The 21,852-nt window shown below is 42.7% G+C and overlaps 1 protein-coding gene across 6 annotated transcripts in view; it reads right to left on the bottom strand.

The window, feature by feature from the left end:
• Window positions 1-482: 482 nt before the first annotated feature.
• The window catches only part of PRDM1 (PR/SET domain 1), a 102,751-nt gene continuing 81,381 nt past the window's right edge, over window positions 483-21,852 (bottom strand). For 2 of the 6 annotated variants that reach the window (XM_070796020.1, XM_019967293.2), the window contains exons 2-7: window positions 20,858-21,106; window positions 14,338-14,457; window positions 10,593-10,845; window positions 4,442-5,562; window positions 3,837-3,965; window positions 483-3,491 (exon numbers count right to left, since the gene is read on the bottom strand). In XM_070796020.1, coding sequence (XP_070652121.1) covers window positions 2,919-3,491; window positions 3,837-3,965; window positions 4,442-5,562; window positions 10,593-10,845; window positions 14,338-14,457; window positions 20,858-21,040 — 2,379 coding nt within the window. In that variant the 5' untranslated portion in view covers window positions 21,041-21,106 and the 3' untranslated portion in view covers window positions 483-2,918. The other 4 variants (XM_019967294.2, XM_070796018.1, XM_070796019.1 and 1 more) reach the window with 4 other exon arrangements.

Genomic DNA, 21,852 nt, shown 5'->3' on the forward strand with positions numbered 1-21,852 from the left:
CAGGGCTCCCCAGAGCCCCTCACCCATGAACTGGCTGGGTCCACACACATACATCCTGGATCAAGGCTAGGATGGCATTTCTGGACTTAATCCAAGTCTTCCTCACCTCGCTACCACCCCACTGCCCATCAACTAAGTAAAACAAACAAAAAAGTCCAAGAAAAGCAAACAATAGCTGGCTCATGCTTGAAATGCTTTTCTTAGAGGACATTTTTATGGCCCATAATTAAAGACAAAGATCTTACACTGTCGATTTATGAGAGGCAAGCGATCAACCCTGTCAGATCACTGACAAATGCAGTCACCAACGGAGGTGGGAAAACTAGGGAATCATCTCTATGGGGCACGGAGGATGGGGGTGGGGACATGAGCAGGATGGAGGCAAATTGTGTCACGTTCGGAATTTGTTCTAAGGCCACCCTTACAGTATGGCTAAGGTGTTGCTCCCTCACCCTCCACTCAAGACATTAGACAAGCATTGGTAAAGCATCAACATTTATATTTAATTTACATTTTGACAATTTGCACATAAATAACAATGTAAACCAGTACGTAAACATAAGATAGTTTGTTCTAGCAAAGTAAAAAGCCAGTAACTTTGGTCAGTTTTGAGTAGAAGAAAGAAAAAAACAAAACCACTCTTGATTGTGGGCTCAATATTCACATGTAAGAGGCCTCAGAGGGAAAGTCAGATGGTAGAGAATTACGGGGTCTCAAGCCACTGTGCAGGTCTCAGTAAAAATTTCCACTAATGAGAAAGCATGAGAGGGAAAAAAGAGAACAAATGAGTGATGGGGAATAGAAAATATTTGATGTCAGTGTCAGTATGATGCTTTGGTTTACTTATAATCAAGGACTGTTTGTCAAACACTGTTAAAAAAAATATTAAAAAAAACTGTCAGTTTCATTATTTAAAGGAACAGATCAGTAAGGCTCTTAGGTTTCCCTGGATTATCCTACATTTGTTGTTCTCTTCTGTAGGCTGATACTAGTTGCCACAGACCAAAATGCTGAATATATAAACCAGATTGATTAGTGATCCATCAGTTATTTAAGAAGGAAGGAGAGGAAGAGAGAAAAGTTACAGTGGTTGATGGGATTTCTATTTCTGGGACTTGGGTGTGACCACATCAGAATGTGACAAAAAAAAAAAAAAAAAGCCATCTTAGATTGTCCTTAATAGTTAAAAAAGGTATGTCTCTTTCTCCCTGGTTGTTATGCGGTCCCCACCTTTGCACCAAAATTTTAGGATCTCTTATAATACCAAGGGGGTGCCCAAGCTCACCAATGTAATTGTGAGGTCATCGAGTGCTAATTAAGCAAAGAGTCAGAAAGGGTTTGATTTTTTTTTTTTTTTTTTTGCCATTAGGAAAAGAAGGATCTTTTACATGTTTTGGCTCACAATTTTAAGTGGTTATAAATATATTCTATATACATGGTATAGTGGTATAAATAGATTTATAAATATACATCATTGTCCGCTACACCTTGAATGCCAACGTGTTATCTTTGGGCTTAGCAGAGGACGAGGCAGAATGGGATGCATTCCATCTCTCTGGTGCACACGTGCTCTCTCCTCTTGAGTAGCAAATCATTAAAGATGCCATCACTTCCTGCACTACTGGACACACTCAATGAGGTAATTGTTGTTGAACAACTTTGCAATGCCCTTTCTTCTTCAATTAAATTAACCATAAAATGTAAAAACACAAATACTGAGGAAAAGTCTTGAGTTGCACAGAAAAAACAAATACAACTGATGTGTTGGGGACAGGAATGTTCATTACCCGCTTTGACCCTAAGACAACGAGAATACCCGTTTTCTGGCTTTTGGTTTTTAAAGTGTGGCCTGAGCCTATCTAACTCAAATCCTTCCTGGTGGAGCACCATGCTTGTGCAATTCTGACGTAATAACAAAAGACCAACAACAAAAACACCTGGACTCATGCCCCCAGACCTCACCCATACAAAACCACCTGTGCTTTGGAAACATTTTGCAGTGGTTTTAAACATGGCATTTGTCTTCTTCACATTTTCAGATAATACATTGGGATGCTAAAGTCTCATGGCCACTGCAAATGGTCACATGACTTTGGGGATGGGACAACCCTGTTTTTTTGAAGAGGGAGACAGACTGGCAACGCCTTATCACCTTTCTGGTAAATCTGTGATTGGGGGCAGGAATGCTGAACTCTCTACAGAAACATACAAGGTTTTTATTTCTTCCACCTATTACTGGTTAATTCTGCAAACATACCCCCAAATTATGTTCAAATGATACAAGGCTGTTCAAATAATATAATCCTATGAATGAACACATCAACTGCCTAACTTTGGCAATACTCAAACCTCACTTTCAAACCATTATTATAGAGGGAGGTTGACTTGAAGTAATGTATCTGTTTATTAAATCTTAAGATACTTAAAACAGATGTGCAGAAATTATCTACAAAGAAGGGCCACCAGACAAAAATATAACACTTAACTCAAATTACAAGGAATTCTTCCAGTCATTGTAAACTTTTTTTAATTATTGCTTTTTGAATGATAAACTGTATAATAAATTATGAAGGATTATCATTGAAAAAATAATTATGGCTAGGCAATAGTCTTAGCAATGGGGAGGCTATGCAAACATATTCACACAAATATTCAAAATACAACAGGTTCAAATATATAGATGGGGTGTAAATAAGTATATATAATAGGTATATATATTGTCTTTGCCTCATTTATGCCCTGAGATTTCAGTAACTTTGGGGTTCCTTCTTTAATTCCAGAGAGGTGAGGGAAACCATCTGCCGTCAGGGAGAGCTTTGCAGAATTGGAATTATGTACAAGCGCTTGCGACAGGCACCCTGACTCGCCAAGTCGTAAGTTAAGAAACAAGACAAAACACCTTTTGTTTTCTGAAAATCTTAAGGATCCATAGGTTCGACTGTTTCTTCTTTGACCTTTACAGGTCCCAGAGGTAGTGGGTTGCTGTGAGGCAACTTCAGGAGGGACGGCTCTGTTGACTCATAGAGGTTATACCCTGAGAGCAGTCCATTTCCCAGGTTTCTTTGCAAAGACGCTTTCAGGCCAGTTTCTTCCTTCTCTTTTCTGACCACGGCCAGAATCTCGTTTTCCACCACAGAGGTCATGTCGATGTTGTCCTCCATGTCCTCCAGCCGGTCGGCATTGTCGCTGATGTCAAACTTCTCAATCTCTTCGTTGATTCTGGCCAGGTCCTCCAGAGGCAGCCCAGTGGCCGGGGCCACAGGACAGTGCCCCTTCAGGTGGACCTTGAGGCTGCAGAAATGGATGTAGCTCTTGTGGCAGTGGGCGCACTTGTGGGGCCGCTCCCGCGTGTGTAGGCGCTTGTGGAGTTTCAGGTGCACAAACTGCGTGAACTTGGCGGGGCACACCTTGCACTGGTAAGGTTTCTCTCCGGAGTGGAGTCGCAGGTGGGTCTTGAGATTGCTGGTGCTGCTAAATCGCTTGTGGCAAACCTGCAGTGTGGGGAGGGAGGCAGAGAAGGGAGGATGGAAACCAGAAGGTTAAGAGCTGCCAAGGGGAGGTGCCAGCTGCCCACCCACGCAGGACAAACTGGGAGGGGAAAGAAAACTCCCTGTGGCCCCTCACCGCAGCGCAAGGTGAATAGGGCGAAGTGGGGACGCTCCCACAGGGTGGTGGTTCCCTCCCCGACCATTGTCCACCCAGTGGAAGCCGGCTGTGTCATCTCATCAGCAGCCGAAGGAAGGCAGAATTCTTACGTTGGTTTAGGACACCAGGAGGGTGACTGTTGAGACACTGTGTACAAAGGTCGAAAGTTCTACCCAGAAAACACTGCCCACCTGGCATTCATGTGGCTTCTCTCCCGTGTGTACCAGGTAGTGTTTCTGCAGATGGGCGAGCTGAGTGAAGCCCTTGTTGCACGTCTGGCATTTGAAAGGTCGTTCTCCACTGTGCACTCTGAGGTGGACCTGGGAAGAAGCCACAACACATTAGCCTGGCTCCCAGTCTGCAGGCTGTAAGAGTGAACATCCCGGCTCAAGTACTCCGGGCATTTAGGATGCAAACCTCTTAAGCATCAAGGTGAAGTCTTAGAACAAATCAAACTCCAATGTGGGCTTCAGAACACTCTGTCGTGTCTGAGCTAAAGAAAACTCACAGCCTAAGCAGGGACTCCACACTGATCCTCTAGCCCAAACCCCAGATGTTTATTAATCAGCAGATACTGGGGGGAGGGGAAGTAACAGGTCCCAGGCTGCCTGGCCCACGATGCCATGCCTGGGTCTTACACGGAGGAAACAGCAATCAACAACCTGCAAGAGGTTTAAGTACCCAGGCGCGCTGTGTGCCCTCCCGGGGAAAGACCGCGCATCGGGGGTGGGGGTGGGGTGGGGGTAGGGGGTGGGGTGGGGTGGGGGTAGGGGGTGACCACGCCAGCCAGGCCTACCTTCAGGTTTGAGAGCTGCCCGAAAGTCTTGGCGCAGACGTTGCACTCATACTTGATCTTGCCGTTCTGCTTCTTCAGCGGGTAGGGGAGTGTCTTGTAGCCAGTCATGTTCCTTTTGTTCTTGATGAGATTCACCGCCTCCTCGCCTCCGGGGGCCGCAGCGGCCGCTGAGGTAGCTTTGGGCTGCACCACGTGCTCGGCCGTGGCGGCGGTCCCGGCTGTCGGGGAGCCGCTGGTGGGGGTGCAGGCCTTGTCCTTCAGGCTGGCGGCCGCCCCGGGGAGGGAGAAGGCACTGTGCGGCGCGGGCACCAGCACCTCCCGGGGGTGCTCGGGCTGCAGCAGGCGGCGCGCCCCCTCCGAGGGCAGCGAGCTGGGGAGCGAGGCGGACGCCAGCACCGGGGGAGGCAGGCCGCCCCCGCCCAAGAGGCTGCTGTACACCGGGTACAGCCTCGGGAAGAGGCCGAAGCTGTTAAGGCCGTTGATGTTGCTCACGGCGGCGCCCAGGCCGTTGCAGTTCATGCCGTAAGGGGGCAGCAGGAACTTCGGGTAGTGCGCGTTGTAGGAGGGGATGAAGGCGGGCGGCAGGTGGGTGGGCGGCCCGTAGCCGGCTAGGGAGCCCAGCCCCTCGGCGGCGGCCCCGTAGGGGGCGTTCAAGTAGGCGTAGGAGTCGCGGGCCTCCTGGGGGCCGGGGGCCCGCGGCGACACCGTGTTCCCGGGGCTGCTGTGCGGGCTGCAGCTCTGCAGGCTCCGGTCCGGGCTGCTGCGCGCCGAGGGGCTGGGCGTCGTGGAGGACGATATGGGGGAGTGAGTGATGTAGGGCGGCCGCTCCATCCCGTAGCATCCCAGGGGTGCTTTCAGAAAGTCTTCCGGGAGCGGGGCGCGAATCGGGTACACCACGCGCGGGTAGAAGGGCATCTCCGGGCTCCCGTTTTTCCTGAAGTCTTCCGCGTCCTTCTCTGAAGTGAGGGGTGAAATGTTGGAGCGGTACAAGTCCTTCCCTTTGGAAGGGTGGGAGTCCAATTTTAGGATCTCTTTGACGCTATACTCTCTCTTCGGGACACTCTTTGGGCACAGTTCATGTTTCTCAGTGCTCTGCTGCTTTGGACGGCTCTGGGTTTGTGCTGAAATAAAGGGAGATGATTACTCAGAGGGAGACAGAAAATTGAAGCGACATTGCCCAGGCTGCTCTCTCCTTGAGCAAACCTGAGCCCCAGCTGCCCCAAGAGGGCCACCTGGCTTCTCAACACCCACTCATTCTGGAAGGCTCATGCCACTCCAGTTCCTCCTCAGCAAAACCGGGTCACCGGTGGCATCAGTCAAATGAATAACATCGTTTGGATGACTGTTTCCACTGGTAAAATCCTCATGATAGAACAGTCCTGTTCAACCTAGAGTAGGAGCGTGCCTCCACGAAATACTGGGTGCGGGGTGTCACAGGTTAATAAAAGTCACAGTTTACCTAAAGGAAATCAGCACACCCTGTGAACTAGATGTGAAAGATGAAGACTCATTTCAAGTAATAAGCAGTCATCAATTTTCACCTCCATTCTTGTTTAATACGAATTTGATAAAATCCTGTTCAAACTGCCTCTGTCAAACAGATTAGCAAGGTGATGCAAACCCTTCCTCTGGATTTGCTGACAACACCAGAATTTCACTGAGGCTCCGGGTCTCACCAGGCTCCCAGTAATGCTGTCCCCCGGAATCACAAGGCGTTACATAGTCATCGCTGCCAAACCACAAATGGCACTTTGCGAGCCAGTTCAATTACTTAGAGCACCAAAGAAAACAGGCAGCGAAGATGAACACACGTATTCCAAAAGATGGCATATTATTACTTGGTAAACACACTGTTTAGGAACAGCAGCAATGCTCTTAAACAGAGCCTGTTTACGACAGGTTCTCCAGGTCATGGCCAGCACTGCTCCCTCCAAACACGCAGAACGAAAGATGCTTTCAGGAAGACACCAACCACCCAGAGCTGGGAAAACCGACCACTCCCTGCTCAGCCTTCCCTGGAAACCAAAAGTAAAATACAAGCTGCTTGGTTGGAGCTCTGGTTGTTGGTTGGTAAGCACTCCAGCCTGCACACCTGCCCTCAGTGTAGGGAGAGATGATCAGCTGTGGGTTTGTATAGATGCCATCAGGAGAGCTCTTGGCCTCAGCCTTAGAAGAGGACAGGCTTGGGGGACCTTGCTAAGCCTCCGTAAAAGCATCATTTTGTTGTCCCTGCTTGATTTAATGGAGGAAGAACTCTAGGCTTGATACCCGATAGGTCTAGAAATGAACTCTGTGGACTCCAGAGTCTGAACTCTTCAAATCCATTCTCTAGGCTGACAGGCTTGAGGGATTCGGTTCCAGTTTGAGAGCCCCCTCAGAATGTTATCTCTGCTGGCTGTTATCAGTTACTCCCGGGTGAGCCCGAAGCCCCAGAATAAACACAGCCCAGACACTATCAGGGAGGATGTGATGGGGGCAGTGATGGAAAGCTTGTTGAGGGAGAGGGATTTCTGAGGCCACTAAACCAAAATAAATACCCCCTTATCAGGCCAATATCAGTCTTTCAGTGAGGCTCAGCAGGCAGGAAGTTCAACTTGTCACTTTTGTTTTTTAAAGCTGAAATGGTAGAAGAAGAGAGACAACTAAGTTGGAAAACTGATAGGCAAGGCATCTCAGCCACAGGAGGGGATTTTGAGGCAAAAAAAGAATGATTTGGAGGCAACCATATAGGCTCAGGTTAAAAAAAAAAAAAAAAGACGTAACCCGAAAAAAAAAGAAAACACAGAAGCTTCACCATCACAACTTTCTGCCATTGTTATGTGGCAAATTACATCTGAGTCTCCTAATTTTTTCTAGTAGCTTCCACACTCTCTGGGTTCTAATATTGAATAAATTAAAGTTATAAGCAGGAAGTTTTAATCTGTCCATAGCACTGCCCTCCTATTTATAGTCAGGTGTTATTGCTGAGCACCTCCATAATCCAATTATTGAACTGCTGCAAAGCTAACAATCGAGCCAACAACAAGAAAAGTTGGAATTTATTATTTTCTATGCAAAATACTGAGCAGAGTGTACCTAGCGTATCATAGCTCCACGATAAATGCTCACTATCTTACACCTTCATAAAAACACATTTATTTCCTATTAAAAAAAACAATATCTGGAGAGCAATGTCAGCCCCCCTCAGGTGTTCTAAAGTGTCAATCATGGAATCTATGCATGTGTGTGCTAAGTCACTTCAGTCGTGTTCGACTCTGTGCGACCCTATGGACTGCAGCCTGCCAGGCTCCTCTGTCCATGGGATTCTCCTGGCAAGAATACTAGAATGGATTGCTGTGCCCTTCTCCAGGGCATCTTCCTGATCCAGGGATCAAACCTGCGTCTCTTCTATCTACCAGCATTGGCATATGGGTTCTTTACCACTAGTGCCACCTGGGAAGCCCTCATGGAGTCTATATGAAGGTATATTAAAAAAACCATCCTTCAGTAGCTGAGTAATCAGTGGAGCTGGTGTCATTTCTGACTCTCCCACTCAGCAGCAGCTTGAGTTAACTTGAAAAAGAAAATCAAGATCTGTTTTTGTTCTTAATTCTTTAATGGCTGTAGGCGGACGGAGTCATTTCAAGAGTGAACTGCTTCTGAAGGCTCTGAATGGCTTAATTATGCCGACTCACATTTTCGATCTATAATAAGAACCCCCAAGACTATAAGAAAGAACCTAGAAGTTCTGCAGTAGGCAAAACAAAGTCTGTTTTCAACTGAAACTGAGAAAGCAGATTAACATTTAGAAGTCTATAATTTGGTCAACTGTTTTCTAGATGGGTTAGTTAGATAGACTGAAAAAAAAAATACCAAAAAAAAACCACACAACCTTGGGAGAGTAAGAGTTAAACCTAATAATTCCTACTCCTTTTTTTTTTTTTTTTAATAACTATTTGTGATTTCTGGCTATTTATTTTTCTTGACTTCAGTTTTCTTCAAATCTGTTCTCCTCAAAACTCTACCAACTGAACCATCACTGCCATTTTAAAGCCCTCACAGAGATTCTGACACAGGCCTCTACTGTGCATGAAACATGGAACCCAACACAACTCATCTGAAGACACAATCTACCTTTTAGACCTGATGAAATAGTGGAAATTTTCCTGATCAGCATCTCAATCATCAGTTACCACACCTAGACAACTGGTTTCACAACAGGCAGCAGGAGTCTTGGCTTACTGTGACTGGTTATTGTGAACTTTCATTCTGTACTACGAATACTGGACAGTGAGTGGGTACCTGAAAATGTTCAACCACCATTTAGAAAAAACTCTGCATAAACATCAACAGATATTTGAGGGAACAAAGGTGTCATTTCATAGAGAACATGATTGTTCCTTCAGAGCTTAAAGAATAACCATTTGAACCTGAAAATTCTGTGCTGAAGCCTTTTGTTGGGGAATAAAAATTCAAGGCCTTTAGGACCTTTCTTTGTGTGGAAGAAGGTGAGGGATGTATGTGAAAAAACTGCTTTGTAGTTACTGCAAAGTCACCAAGGTGGGTCATTTAAAATGGAGTTACAGTTCAAAGAAAACAAAAAATCAAAGTCTTTTTTCTGAATCCATGAATGATGAAGCTCAAGGAATGTGAGGAGACCCTCAAGAAGCAGCAGCACATTTTCCTGGGAGATGGCCTGTTGGAGAGTAAGTTGCCTTTTGCCACTGGGCCTGGCACCTACAGAGGGTGGAAGAGCAGAAGGGCTCTTGGGATGCTGGGTACTAGTGATATAATGGGGACTCTTGCAAGTGCTAGAGAGATGAGGGAAAAGACCCACCACCATTGGCCAGGACCTGATTATACCTACTATGCTCAAGCTGGAAGCCAATTTGTTTCCAAACATTTCAAGGTTTTTTCCCCAAACCTCAAGGGTAACTATATGTGTGTACATAAGGACCACAAACACAAATGTAAAGATATTATGGTAGAGGTCTTTAAGCTTTTATAGCCTCAGCTTTTCAGAAAACTACAAATATAGTCTTGAGATCATTGGGAGATCATTGGGATGAGTACCAAATAGCTATAGAGTTGGATTATGCCTGACTAGGATAAGTAATTGGTTTGTTAATTGGCTAAAAATTTAAGTCAAATTCTAATTTATGTTAATATTAACATTCATCCCAAAGGTCTCAAAGGCCAAAATGTGAACTAAAACAATTTAGACTGCAGATAAAGCAAATGGGACAGCATATGGATGATTGATGAATCTGGGTAAAGTGTTTCTGGGAATTCTTTGTACTGTTCTTCCAACTTCTCCTTATGTTGGAAATGAGATCAAAACAAAAGGTTACAAAAATTTCAGCTTTTAGATGCCGAACTCTGAAACCAAAAGGAGAGGATTTTAAAAACCTGCTTTAAAAGCAGTCTGAGAATATACAACTATAGTTACAACAGGTTGGAATTTTATGGTAAATCTTACATCATTCCTAGAGATCACTTGAGAATGACTAAAACAAAGTAGCCCTTTGCAGAGAGGTCACGACAGCAACTTTAACCAATAGAAAAGTAAAAGCTTATAAACCTAAGGAACTGAAAATTTGTTAAGATAAAAGTGATAGGTGGTTACTGTAATACCGATCAGGAGATCAGATAATTAGGTTTTTACCATAAGGAAGGAAGCGAAGATATAAAATCTTCAGGGTTATCCATTTCGAATAAGATTTAAAAAATTATAGCTCCAAGTTTTTCTAAAACAATTATGTTTCGCATCAGACCATAACTTGATAACCAAATGTGCATCTACATTTCAAAGCTTATTTTAAGCACTGAGAAATTACCACAAACAAGGAACTATACCTTTCATCCTTGGCATGTCAGAACTAATCTCTATTACAATATAATCCTACCTGCCCCCTTTTGGACAGATTAACATTGGACCTTTATTTCTTCCTGTACATTCAGAATTGCTCTTAGTATTTTTTAAATGATCAAGTTTCATTATAGGGAATAGAGACTGAAAAAAATTGTTTTTCTCTTCCCAGTGCTGAGTTTAAGCCACCTACTTGGCCCATCAAATGAAGCTATGTAATTAAACAACATGTTATTAGTGCAAAGGGGCAGAACTGACATTACTGGCATTTTTAATTTTTTTTTTCTTCTGTAATCCACTTACTGAGATTCATCATTGTCAGCTCTCCGGAATAAGGGTAGTGAAGCCTTTCTGCAAAGTCCCGGCAGTACCACACAAGAAGCTCCTGGTTGGCAGGGATGGGCTTAATGGTGTAGAAGTAGATGTTCATGCCGTTCTGACAGGCGGCCAGGTTCTGCTCCCGGGCAGTGTGCGCTGGGTTCACGTAGCGTAGCCAGTTGCTCTTCTCCTCATTAAAGCCATCAATGAAGTGGTGAAGCTCCCCTCTGGAATAGATCTGCGCAAAAGAGAAGAGAGACGTGGAAAATAAAGCCCCCAATGCAATGGAAAGCTTGCCAGCACATGGCAAGTGTGATTTCTGGTCCCTGACTGCCTCATTAGAAAAGGAAATCAGTTTAGCCGGAGTTGTCTTGAATCAGCAGAAATAAGGGAGGAAACGGGAGGCACGCTTTATCAGTTACCTTTTCCATTTCAGTTTTAGGGTCTTTTCATGTTTGGGGAAAACCTACAGAAGAACGAAACCCAAGATTTCGTTTAAGGAGCTGCCGCACCTAGTACTCCATCTGCTAGCAGAGTGAATGGCGCACAGGCAGCACGGCTGGCTTGAGTTCCGATCATTCTGACTTTTAATGCTTTGAGTCACTAGGTATTAGACCAACCCGACTGAGTACGTCAAACTGAGTCTCTCAGCTTTTTCTATGGCCTCTGTACTTGCCCGTTTCCTACACCCCCGCCCAAGGCTTAAACTCTGCAAACATCCTCCACCCCCAAGCCTCCTAGTCCAGCAGTAACACTTGTTCATATGAATACTTGGAACTTTGCCTTTTTGTGGAAACGCTGGGTGGGGCCAAGGTGAACTTCACCTGCCATAACAAAGTGAACACTGGGACAGAAGCCAGCATCTGACAGTCTACTGAGAAGTCACTTTTCCTCTTGATGAATGTGTTCGGCCTTGTGCTTTTCTTTCAAGGCTGAGGGAGGGAGAGGGAACCCTCTTATCTGTGAGGGGGGTGGCTAAGACACCACTCACAGAGCCCTAGGGTTTGTTTTTGGAAGAAGAGGAAAAAACGGTGTTGTTCTTTAAAAGCAATACAAAATGAGGAATTCAAAGTTTGTCCTAGAGTTACTACTACTTCTGGTTAGCAGATATCCTCAGGCCACTCGGTAAAAAGGTAAAGTCTTACTGAAACGACTTTATAAACAGACCCTTTACCTTCCCCAGAAAGTTTCTCTTTCCCTCTTTTTAAGATGTACCCATCTCATCTTAAGACTTAAGAAAGATCCTTACACATATACAAGCAGTACCTCGTTTTCTGCAACTTGGAGGCTCCAAGTCATAGGGCATGATTCACAGCAGAAGTTTTGCTCTAACCGGACAGCAGGTCATTGCTTTGTTCTTAGTCACATACTGACTATGTTAATCTCTAAAGTGTTTCTGTATTTCGCTCAAACGTTATCAGAGACAAAAAGGAACTCTGTCCCTTTAACACAGGCAGTAAACACCAGAATCACTTTCTTTTAAGAGTAACTTCCTGTAAATTGTGAAGGGGGAAATACATGTGGCTTCATCAAAGCAGCTTATGAGAGCTTTTGCGGTGTGTTTTGTTAAGAGAAAATGGAACAAGGCTGGGTGAATTCTGCTATCAAGAGGGGTTTTCAAGTTTGTTTACTCTGATGTGCAAACTTCCAGGAACACGGGGTTCCATCGCTCTTGCACTCTTCGCTGGGCGGAAACTGCTTTCTAAAGCTACGGGTATGTTGATTCCAGTCAGTCTTCCACAGACTACAATTTACTGTATCCTCATTTAAAAACAGAAATGTCGATGCCATGAAGTCACACACACACACACACACACAAGAAAATAAAATAATGATACGTCAGATGAACACTGCTGCCTATCACCCTCACTTTATTTCCATATATTATCAAGAAGATTAAAAACGTGCTGACTCATAGCACAGTTACAAGAAATGTCACTGGTTTCTCAACTTGAACATCCCTTCTCTTCTTTGTGTAATTTGCATGAAACTTTTTCTTTCCTCACAACAGATGTTCATACTCCTGCCAACAAAATCGGGATGCTTTTAACAACATGTGGGGAGTCATCTCCTACAGTGTCCTTTGCATGTGAAGGACCAAATTCAAATAAATCCTCTCAGGGAAAGCATTTCAGCTACTTAGAGTGGATCTTCAATAAACTAGGGAACTGAGACAGAGATAGGAGGTTCTTAAATATTTCTTGTCATTTTTTTGGAAAGGACCCTGCATTAACCACACTTATGCTGGATTGTTTTAATTCAGACCTTAGACTCAAGAATTACAAACATCTATGGCTCACTTCTCAGAAGACCTTATTGGCAATAAAGGCAAAAGTGCACTCACATTTTACCCGTTATTAGTCAGGTATTAAATGTATTTTAAGTATGAGTAATTATTAAATTTTGAGCATGCAATTCATAGTGGAAACTTCTCAGTGATCTCTTTTGTTCAGAAAATAGTAAAGTAGATTTCTTAAAATACAAAACTTCCTGTTTTTTTTTTTTAAAAGCTTGTTTCTTAGGAACAGCTTCTGGGTGATCACAAAATATAGGTCTTTTATAAAAATACTTGTCCAAAAAATATAAGCATTCTAGGTAAATCCAACCAGAATAAGTATAATATGGGCTTCCCTGGTGGCTCAGTGGTCAAGAATCCGCCTACCAATGCAGGAGATACAGGTTCAATCCCTGGGTTGGGAAGATCCCCTGGAGAAGGGAATGGCAACCCACTCCAGTATTCTTCCCTGGGAAATCCCATGGGCAGAGGAGCCTGGTGGGCTATAGTCCATGGGGTCACAAAAGAATAGGACACAACTGAGCGACTAAACAAGTAAGTACAATACAGTTTTTGTTGCTACCATGCAACTGTTTCTTGAAAGAATTTCAATAAAGGTTTCCCAGTAATCATGTACATTTTATGCAAGTCTATATACATACATACATATAATTGCTTTTAAATTTATTTTCTAATTGAGGAAACGGAGTATCCAGAGAGATGGATGGGCAAATGTAAAACAGTCTGCTTTTTTCTATTCATTCTCATCCAGGGTCTTTTACCTAAAGATTCCATCTAATTAGTTCACCTGTGAGATTTTTTTCTAACTGTGATATTCCAAAGGAAACTGGATTGACTAGATGGGGTGTTAAAGGGAAGTTTATCCTCTTGAATGTTGTAAGCATCTTCCTTACACTATGGAATAACTTATGTGCTGTCAAATCCAGCAGTTTCATGGTACAGATGCATTTAAACAGGATGAGTCTTGTAGTCCATCTCCATTCCTCCAGTACCATCCTTCCTAAATGGCATTTATTTTCAAGGTAATTCATTTGTGATTACTCGTCCACTCAATTAAAGTTAAGTCAGCAAGAAATCAAGAAGGGGTGAAATCTAAGACTTGGTGACTCATTACTACTTCCTTGCACAGAAATGCAAATGAACTTACCCTTGAAGCAAGCAGCAAACTGTTTCCTTTCATCACAAAACTCCAATGAATCGCAAAAAGTTAAGATTCACACAGACCACCTCTTCACCCCAACTACCTTCAAGCTGTGTTTCCCAGGCTGAATTTTTAACCCGTTTCGTCACAATTGCTTAGAATTCCCTGTGTCCGTGGGGACCCTGAATATTGTGGGGAGCTCCAGGACAGTTGAAGAAGGAAGTGACCCAGCAATTTTAGTTTCATTTTTTCCCCCTGATACTTAATGAGTTGGGAAAAATTTCCCTACTTACCCGCCAAAAATATTTCCTGTTGGCGTTCTTGGGAACTGCATCACTGGTGTAGATTTCACCTATTAGAGGTCCAAAACGTGTTCCCTTTGGTATGTATTCTTTACTCACCACTCCAGTAATCTAAAGGGGGTAAAACATATGAAACAGTGAGTTCAACAGTAAAATATGAATCGATCTTTTCGTTTCAATGAGTTGAATTGTCAAATGGTAATACCACCAATGATAACAAAATTGTGCTATGGAGAGCAGACATTAATCGTGCCTACATAATTAACAACGAGCCTGACTTTTGGGGAAGACTATCTGTTAAACTCACAGATGATAAGCAAATAAATATTCAGCCAAGTATAATAGTCTAGTTCTCTGGTGACTGAGGGTCCAATATTTTTTATTAATACTTTTTATGCTAGAAGAACAGAGTGGGTAAAACTATTCCATTTTAGGATGAGTTTCGAATACTGCAGAATTAGTCAAGGTTAGACCATTTTAGCCCGCTCCTAGTTTCCTATTTCTTCTTCTCCCTCAAACCATAAACACAGTGTGCTTAAGGGGAATAAAATAGTTTTAACCTCAGAAACCAAAGTAATGTTCTTTGGTTGTTCCACAAAGGCCTAAGGAACCAGAAACAAAACATAATATATTTTTTTCATTCCAGATGAGGTTTTTTTTTTTTTTTCTTTCTTTATAATTTGTAAGTTCTCTTTAGTAGAAGGAAATTCTTTCAAGTAACTTTGCTCTTCTCTAGCATCTTCTGCTCAACGGTGGTCAAAAGTCTTCCTCTGAAATGGAATTTATACCTAGGAGAGCTGTGGGTTCTAAGATTGAGGAAATGGCTTTGTTAGACTGGATGGATCACACATTTGACTTTGGAGGGCCTTGCTAAAAAGAAACATGTTAACTATACCAGTTCCTCCCTGATGGTAAATTTCTTGGGGTCGGGGGTGGGGTTTAAAAAAAAAGTCACCAACCATGAATCAGGAAGCAATTCGTCATTATTCAAAAGAACTCTGTAACAGTCCTTTACAACACTGTGCAGTACATTTTGTTTTTTATTCACTCACTTTCCCATTTTGATTTTCTTTTCACCCAAAACAGCCTACAAATCACTTACTGAATGCCTTATTGATATGGACCAAGAGGAGAGGTAAAAACATATTTATCTCCAGTTTTTATTATCCCTGATGGCTCCTTTCTAATTGTGCACCTGAAATGGTAGGCCTTTATATATGAATCAATAAATGTTTGCAGTGGAATCTAAGATTTTGGTTTTGATATACACTGATACTTCATTAAATCTCATCAACAACCGAAATCTTTGTTTAAAAAGATATAGAACACACCTACACGCTTGTGACAGACCAGTCTTTCTCATATACATGACTTAAAAATTAATTTTAAAAATTTAATATTCAATATACAAGCCAATGGAGCATACCGAGACTGGAAAGACAGAAAAAAAGAAAATTTCCTATACCCAACACAAGTTGAAACAAGGTTGGTAAGCTAGAGTGTTATTTTTGGTCCGTTATGAATTTCTGGCAAGAGCTGAAAAAAGCAGATGTTCATTTCATTCTCCTCCTCTGCCTCATTTACATCTATCTGCCCTTTCAATAACAGTTCATCGTTATTGGTATATGTTGGCAGTATAGCTCTGCGGAGTACCTTGTAACAGCCTTGAGTTAAAAAGCATCCTAAAGCTTAAGTAGACTTATTCAGAGGTTACTGTTTATTATGTATTATTGAAATGAATTTGAAAAATTCATGGAATCGGCTTTTATGACAGAAATCATTTGGCATTCATATCTGAGTGATTATTCCATAATATTAAAATGACAAACAGGAAAAACAAATAATGGCATTCACTGGTGAGCCAATAATAAGCAGGTGATATTTTCAACATATCCACTTTAAAGCAGTAATTTTAAAAAAGGTACTCAACTGGTTTATCAACTTTGTTTTAAATTATAGTCTCTTGCAGACAATGTCTTGGGAGTCAGAGCTTGATTACCAACAAGTAGTATGACAACGAGGTCAGGGTTTTTCTCTTGAATTGCCATTCTTTAACCAATGGGCTTCGTATTCAGCTATCAATCTTACACTAAGAAAATACACAACACTTTCTTATGGTCCGAAAGAAGTCAACTAGCAACTTGTTCCTACAAAAGAATTTGCAGAAGACATACGCCACCAAACATCTTTGAGCGCAGCCATAGGCAAGTCACTGGCGAAGATATGAGAGGGCATTAAAGAGCTCCTGCCATCAATAGCCATACAAATGCAACTCACCAGACAAGACAGGAGAACAATTGTCTGGAAAGGGAGGTCTGCGGAAATCCTCAAGTCCCAAACAAATAAAAGAGCCTCAATACCAGATTATCTTTACAAGTGAGACAGAACACTAATATTTTAAGTTCTGTGATCCATAGAGCTTTGGGTACTTATATACTCACACATGAATAAATAGAGACACCAAATCAGAATTTTGAGGCTGGAAGGAACCGTTTAGCTCATATACTATCTCTATCCATTCCCAGTTCAGCACCCTATCTCACAATCAGCACCTTCATCTCAGATCCTTATCTGAGAAATTATTCAAAGAGGACATAAGAGCTATAACTAAGATTCCAGCTCTAAGACTCCTGAGCTCAGCCAGGTAACTAGAGCGGGGATCAGAACCAGGGTAGTTTTTAATGGGAAGAGACTAAGTCATACTTCTCCCTCCGGCCCTGGAAAGATCTGGATGTGAATCTTAACCAACAAGCAACAACATTCTATCCTTGGAGCCAGCACATAATGTAGGGAAACCTGGTGTGTGCCTTGAATTTCCCAGAACTAGAAGGACTAATTAAGAATGTGTTCACCTAAGCTCAGGAAGGAAACTTCACTGGAACTGACCAGGGTCCTAAAGCATCATTGCTGGGCCCAGACTCCTGTGTGCCTCCCATAAATCTACCAGCGAGAGGATGCTGGCCTTCACACTTCCCCGCCTGCCCGCTCTTCCCAGCTGTGTGCTCTGTGCTGGGCTGACCCCTACAGATCTATCAACAGCCTCAGTTACACAACATACCCTGAAGTCCAAGACCTGCAGACAAAAAATAGGGCTTGTTTTCCATTTCACAAAATGAAGATGTCACAACTTAGTATGGGTGGACTAGGAGTGCTGAATCAAAGTTTGATAGAAAGGAGAATAATTTTTTTTTAAGCAAATTCCCTCTTCAGGAATATATGAATACACATGAATCTCACTGAGTTTCAAGCAGAAATATCATTCAGGTCTAACGACGGGATAAGTATCCTCACCCCAAATTATATTAAAATCATTTTAATTACTAGCTACCTCTTCCCCTCCCCCTCAAAAGAAATGACTCATTAGATTAAAATTCTATTTTGAATACAAGGATATTTGCATTGAGATGGTTAGTGCTCTGCAGTGAACCAAGACTTCAGCCTGCACTTTACTCCATTGTTTTTAAAAGGGGGTGGAGTGGAAAGAGATGTTTTTGGAAAGTTTCCTTAATTATCTTTATATTAAAGGAAATGCCTGGTTACATGGTCTCCCAATAAAAGGCAGTGTGAAGAGGGAATTGCATATTATGGCGAGATACTTTTTACAGATGACTTAATAATGGACTTCAATCAAAATGGACACTGAGTCCCCATCATCGGCCTGATGTTTAATTGCCACATGATGCTGGAGTTCAGGCTCAGAGCCACAGAGCCTCTGAATTCAACGCAAGCAACCTCAGTTCAGGCTACGGCTTCTAGAACAGAAGTGTTTAAATCAATCTTTCTGTGTTCAAGTATTCACAGTAGATTATTTCAGGAGATCAAGGGGAAAATCCCCCTAAAAGAATAACCCAGCAGTTTAAAAAGTTTTAAAAGTTTTTTTGAATAGAACATCTATATTTGGTTTGGGTTCTGGAAATAGGAAGTAAGAACAGCCTCATTAAAGGTGCAAAATGATTCTAAACTAAATCTAAAAATGAGGGTCAAGATCAGAAATACGGTTTGTATGTTTTGTTTTTAAACCAAAAAAAAAAAAAAAAAAAAGGTGCTGACACATAGCACAAATTCATAATGAAAAATGGTCTTGTTAAAAAAAAAAATCCCCAGGATGTCAGCACATCAGTACATAGTGTAACATCTTCTGCTACTTAAATGAAAACATTTAAAGAAGGGCAAGATACATCGGTCAGATAAAAACTACATGTACAAAGGCTTTTTTCCTCTTTCCACGCCTTGTGGGACTGAAAGAACTAACTGAATAATGATAATGTAAACATTTCATCCATTCTGAAGGTTCCTGTCCTAGAACTGGTTTGCAGCTATCATACTCTCAATGGCTCAATTTCACAGTTCTCTTTCACCATCTTGAGGGAGCTGTCCTTTTCCAAAAGGCAAAAAGGAAGGAGAAACTGAAAAGCAGGCACGCATTACAGAGGGAGCTTAAGCCAGTATTATTACATTTAAGCTGGTTTCCTGCTGACTTTTATGATGAAGGACTAAAGACATACTGTTCTCTTCAAGCATTTCGGTAAAATCAAATAGGAGAAAATAGAATAAAAGAACCCTGGCCTCTTACTAGGTTTGTTCTGAAGGACCCTCCTTAGGAATACAGGTACCGTATGCGTTTTTCAGTGCTGAACATACGAAATAAGGAGTTACACATGCAGTGAAAAAATGCCAAACAAGCTTAAGAAAGGATTGGTCTGAAGTATGTTAAGACGATAAATAAAACCACAGTGACACCAAGAGGGGCCAGTGTAGCACAATGTAGAAGCATTAGTTGGAAAGTCTGAAGAACTTTGCTCCAAGTCTGGCTCTGCCTCCAAGTATACACCTTAAGTATGTGCCTAGTTTTTTGAACTTTGGACTAATGATCTAAGGGCATTGTTTTTTCTATTTAGCTATTATTTTAAATAGAATGATGAAAATTGAAAGACAGGCTAAGAGCTGAAATGAGGACAATACTACAGAACTAAAAGGCAAGGATGAACCAGAGTAGAGGTCTTGATTTTAATCCCAAGCGGCTGGACAGGGCAACACAACACAATTAAAATCTGGGAACAGACCAGTATTTGGTCAAATTTGATCTGGGAAAAAAATGCTACAGTTTTTAAAGCCACAGACAAACATTACAGACCCAAACAAATCCTACACTGATTCCATGGGCCACAAACTAAGAGACTTTCTATAGAAAAGGGTGTTACTTTCACAAAAAAGGTGTAATTAAGCCTGACTTCTGGGGTCAAGTTTTTGGTAATGTTCACATACAAACACAATTTAAATTTTGCTTTTTATGAAATCAGCCTCCTCTCTCCCAGTAGGAAAAACGGGGAGCGGGGGTGGGGGGGAGTTGAGTTTTAATGAAACCCAAAGCAGAGTTGCTCTATTTAATTTTAGACAGCTGTGTCACCCCCTCACTAACAACACTAAACTGAGACACACCAACAGGAAAGAGACAAAAGTATTTCCCAAATCAGCTCTCAACGCCTTCAAATACTGTTCCTTAGGGAAGGAGGAAAGTGATTTGACATGGTTGTTAATGAATAGTCTCGGGATGGAATTCTGGACTCCTACAGCAAAAGACCGCCCCCCCCACCTTTCACGACTTTCTGAAGGCAGTGATAGGATTGACAGTGAGTGACGGGAATGGTGGTGCTAAGTCTGTGGTGGCGTCGATTCCTTCAACTCAGCCCTGCAGTCGACCCACGAGAGCAACTGCAGTAGCTGAATTCTCAAAACAAGAGGTGGTTCTGCAAGTTTTTTCACAGCTAAACATCACGCCTTGCTATAATCATTATATAAAAGGGTAAACACAAATCCTTTGCTCATTCCAAGTCTGGGTTTTCAACCCCTTTGAAACAACAAAGAGTGTACCCACTTCAGAGGCTAAGAAGGAATCAGCCTGCCAGCCCTGCCAAAGCAAAGGAGCTGCTGCAGATAAACAGTGGTTAGCTCTGAAGTCACCCGGACAGAGGACACTTTTACATGAACCTCTTCTCAATTTACACCATCACTTCTGTTCATAAACACGTCAAGGTTTTGAGAATAATTTTAGAAACCCAGCTAATAAAGCTGGCTCGTTAAAAAAAGACTAAAGCCATCTCATGACCAAAAGGAGACAAAAGAAACATGAAAAACATTTTTCTCAAAGAAAAAGTTTTCTCCCTCCAAAGCAGTTGTACTGGGTGATGAGGGCCAGTGAGTCCAGAGCGGTCAGGAAACTTTCTCGAAGCTGCTGACAATTTCACCCACCCCATGCTGCAATTCGGCTTTTCTAAGACATGTCAACTTGCCAAAAAATTTAACTGTTTACTGATTAATATGGAATAGTCAAGAGCTGGAGAAAATAAGCAGGGACAGACTTAGGGCAAGAGAAAGCAATGAAAGAAGTGAATTAAGTGATCAATTATTTACTGATACTTACAGATTCTCACAGATATACAAGGCCTCAAGGGCAAGTAGGGAGATTTGGCATCAGGTGCCAATCTTCTTCAGCAAGAAACCAGAGGCTTACCTCTTTGCTGTTTGTGGCATATTTGAAAAGCAGATTCCTCGGTAAGGAAGCCTCCGCCTGAACCGAAGTGCCTCCTTCCACACCAGAATCCCAGGGGTGGTCATTCACAATGTATGTACACTTCTCCTCAAACTCAGCCTCTGTCCACAGAGTCATATCCGCGTCCTCCATGTCCATTTTCATGGTCCCTTCAGTCCCCTCTGCCAACCCTGGAAACTTCACAGCACTGGAGCTACACTTGGGGGCAGCCTGGAAGAGAAGGGAAAGGCCTTTAATCCCCATTGTCCCGTGGCTCCTCTGAGAGGCTATGACTAATACAGTCGTCTGAAGACTTTAAAAGCAGATGCAGAGTGCTCGGTACAGTTGAGTAAGAGCCAAAAAGCCGTATAAAGATTGCCTTGGAGAAGCAAGGTTTTTAAATGCTATCCTTTAACAACAATAACAACAACAAAGAGTGTGGCAACCTCACTGGAAGACAAAGTTTTAAAAAGAAAAGAACCACCTCCGAACAATCCCAGGCTTTACCTCTCACAGCAGAAAAATGTTGTGGGCGCCCAGTCCTCTGTCCCAGGACGCCTGGGGTCATGGCCGCCAGACCCTCAACGCTGTGGAAAAGCTGCCTCAGAAAAGTGTCACAAACAAGGAGAGGAAGAGGAAGGAGCTCTGTCTGCCTCTGAATGAAGCTAAAAATGGAAAGCGCGTGTGGTGCAGGAGCGGAACCCAGCCTGCCTTTTCCAAATGGGGAAGACTGAACTTTCCCACCAGCTCCCAACTCAAAACAACTTTCAAAACAACTTACCCCCCCCCACACCCCCTCTGCAGCGCGATCTCTTTCATCCTCTCACATGGAAGACTGAAAAGGACTGCATCCTGCCAGCATCACTGAGCTGCAGCTTTTCAGAAATCATTTGGACCATAGGAAAAGACGAGGAAAGATGGGGGTGGGGGGCAGGGGGCAAACTCCCCACAGTTTCTTTTGATTGTGGGTATCTTAC

This window comes from Bos indicus, chromosome 9 (assembly GCF_029378745.1).
Source record: "Bos indicus isolate NIAB-ARS_2022 breed Sahiwal x Tharparkar chromosome 9, NIAB-ARS_B.indTharparkar_mat_pri_1.0, whole genome shotgun sequence".
Lineage (NCBI taxonomy): Eukaryota > Metazoa > Chordata > Mammalia > Artiodactyla > Bovidae > Bos > Bos indicus.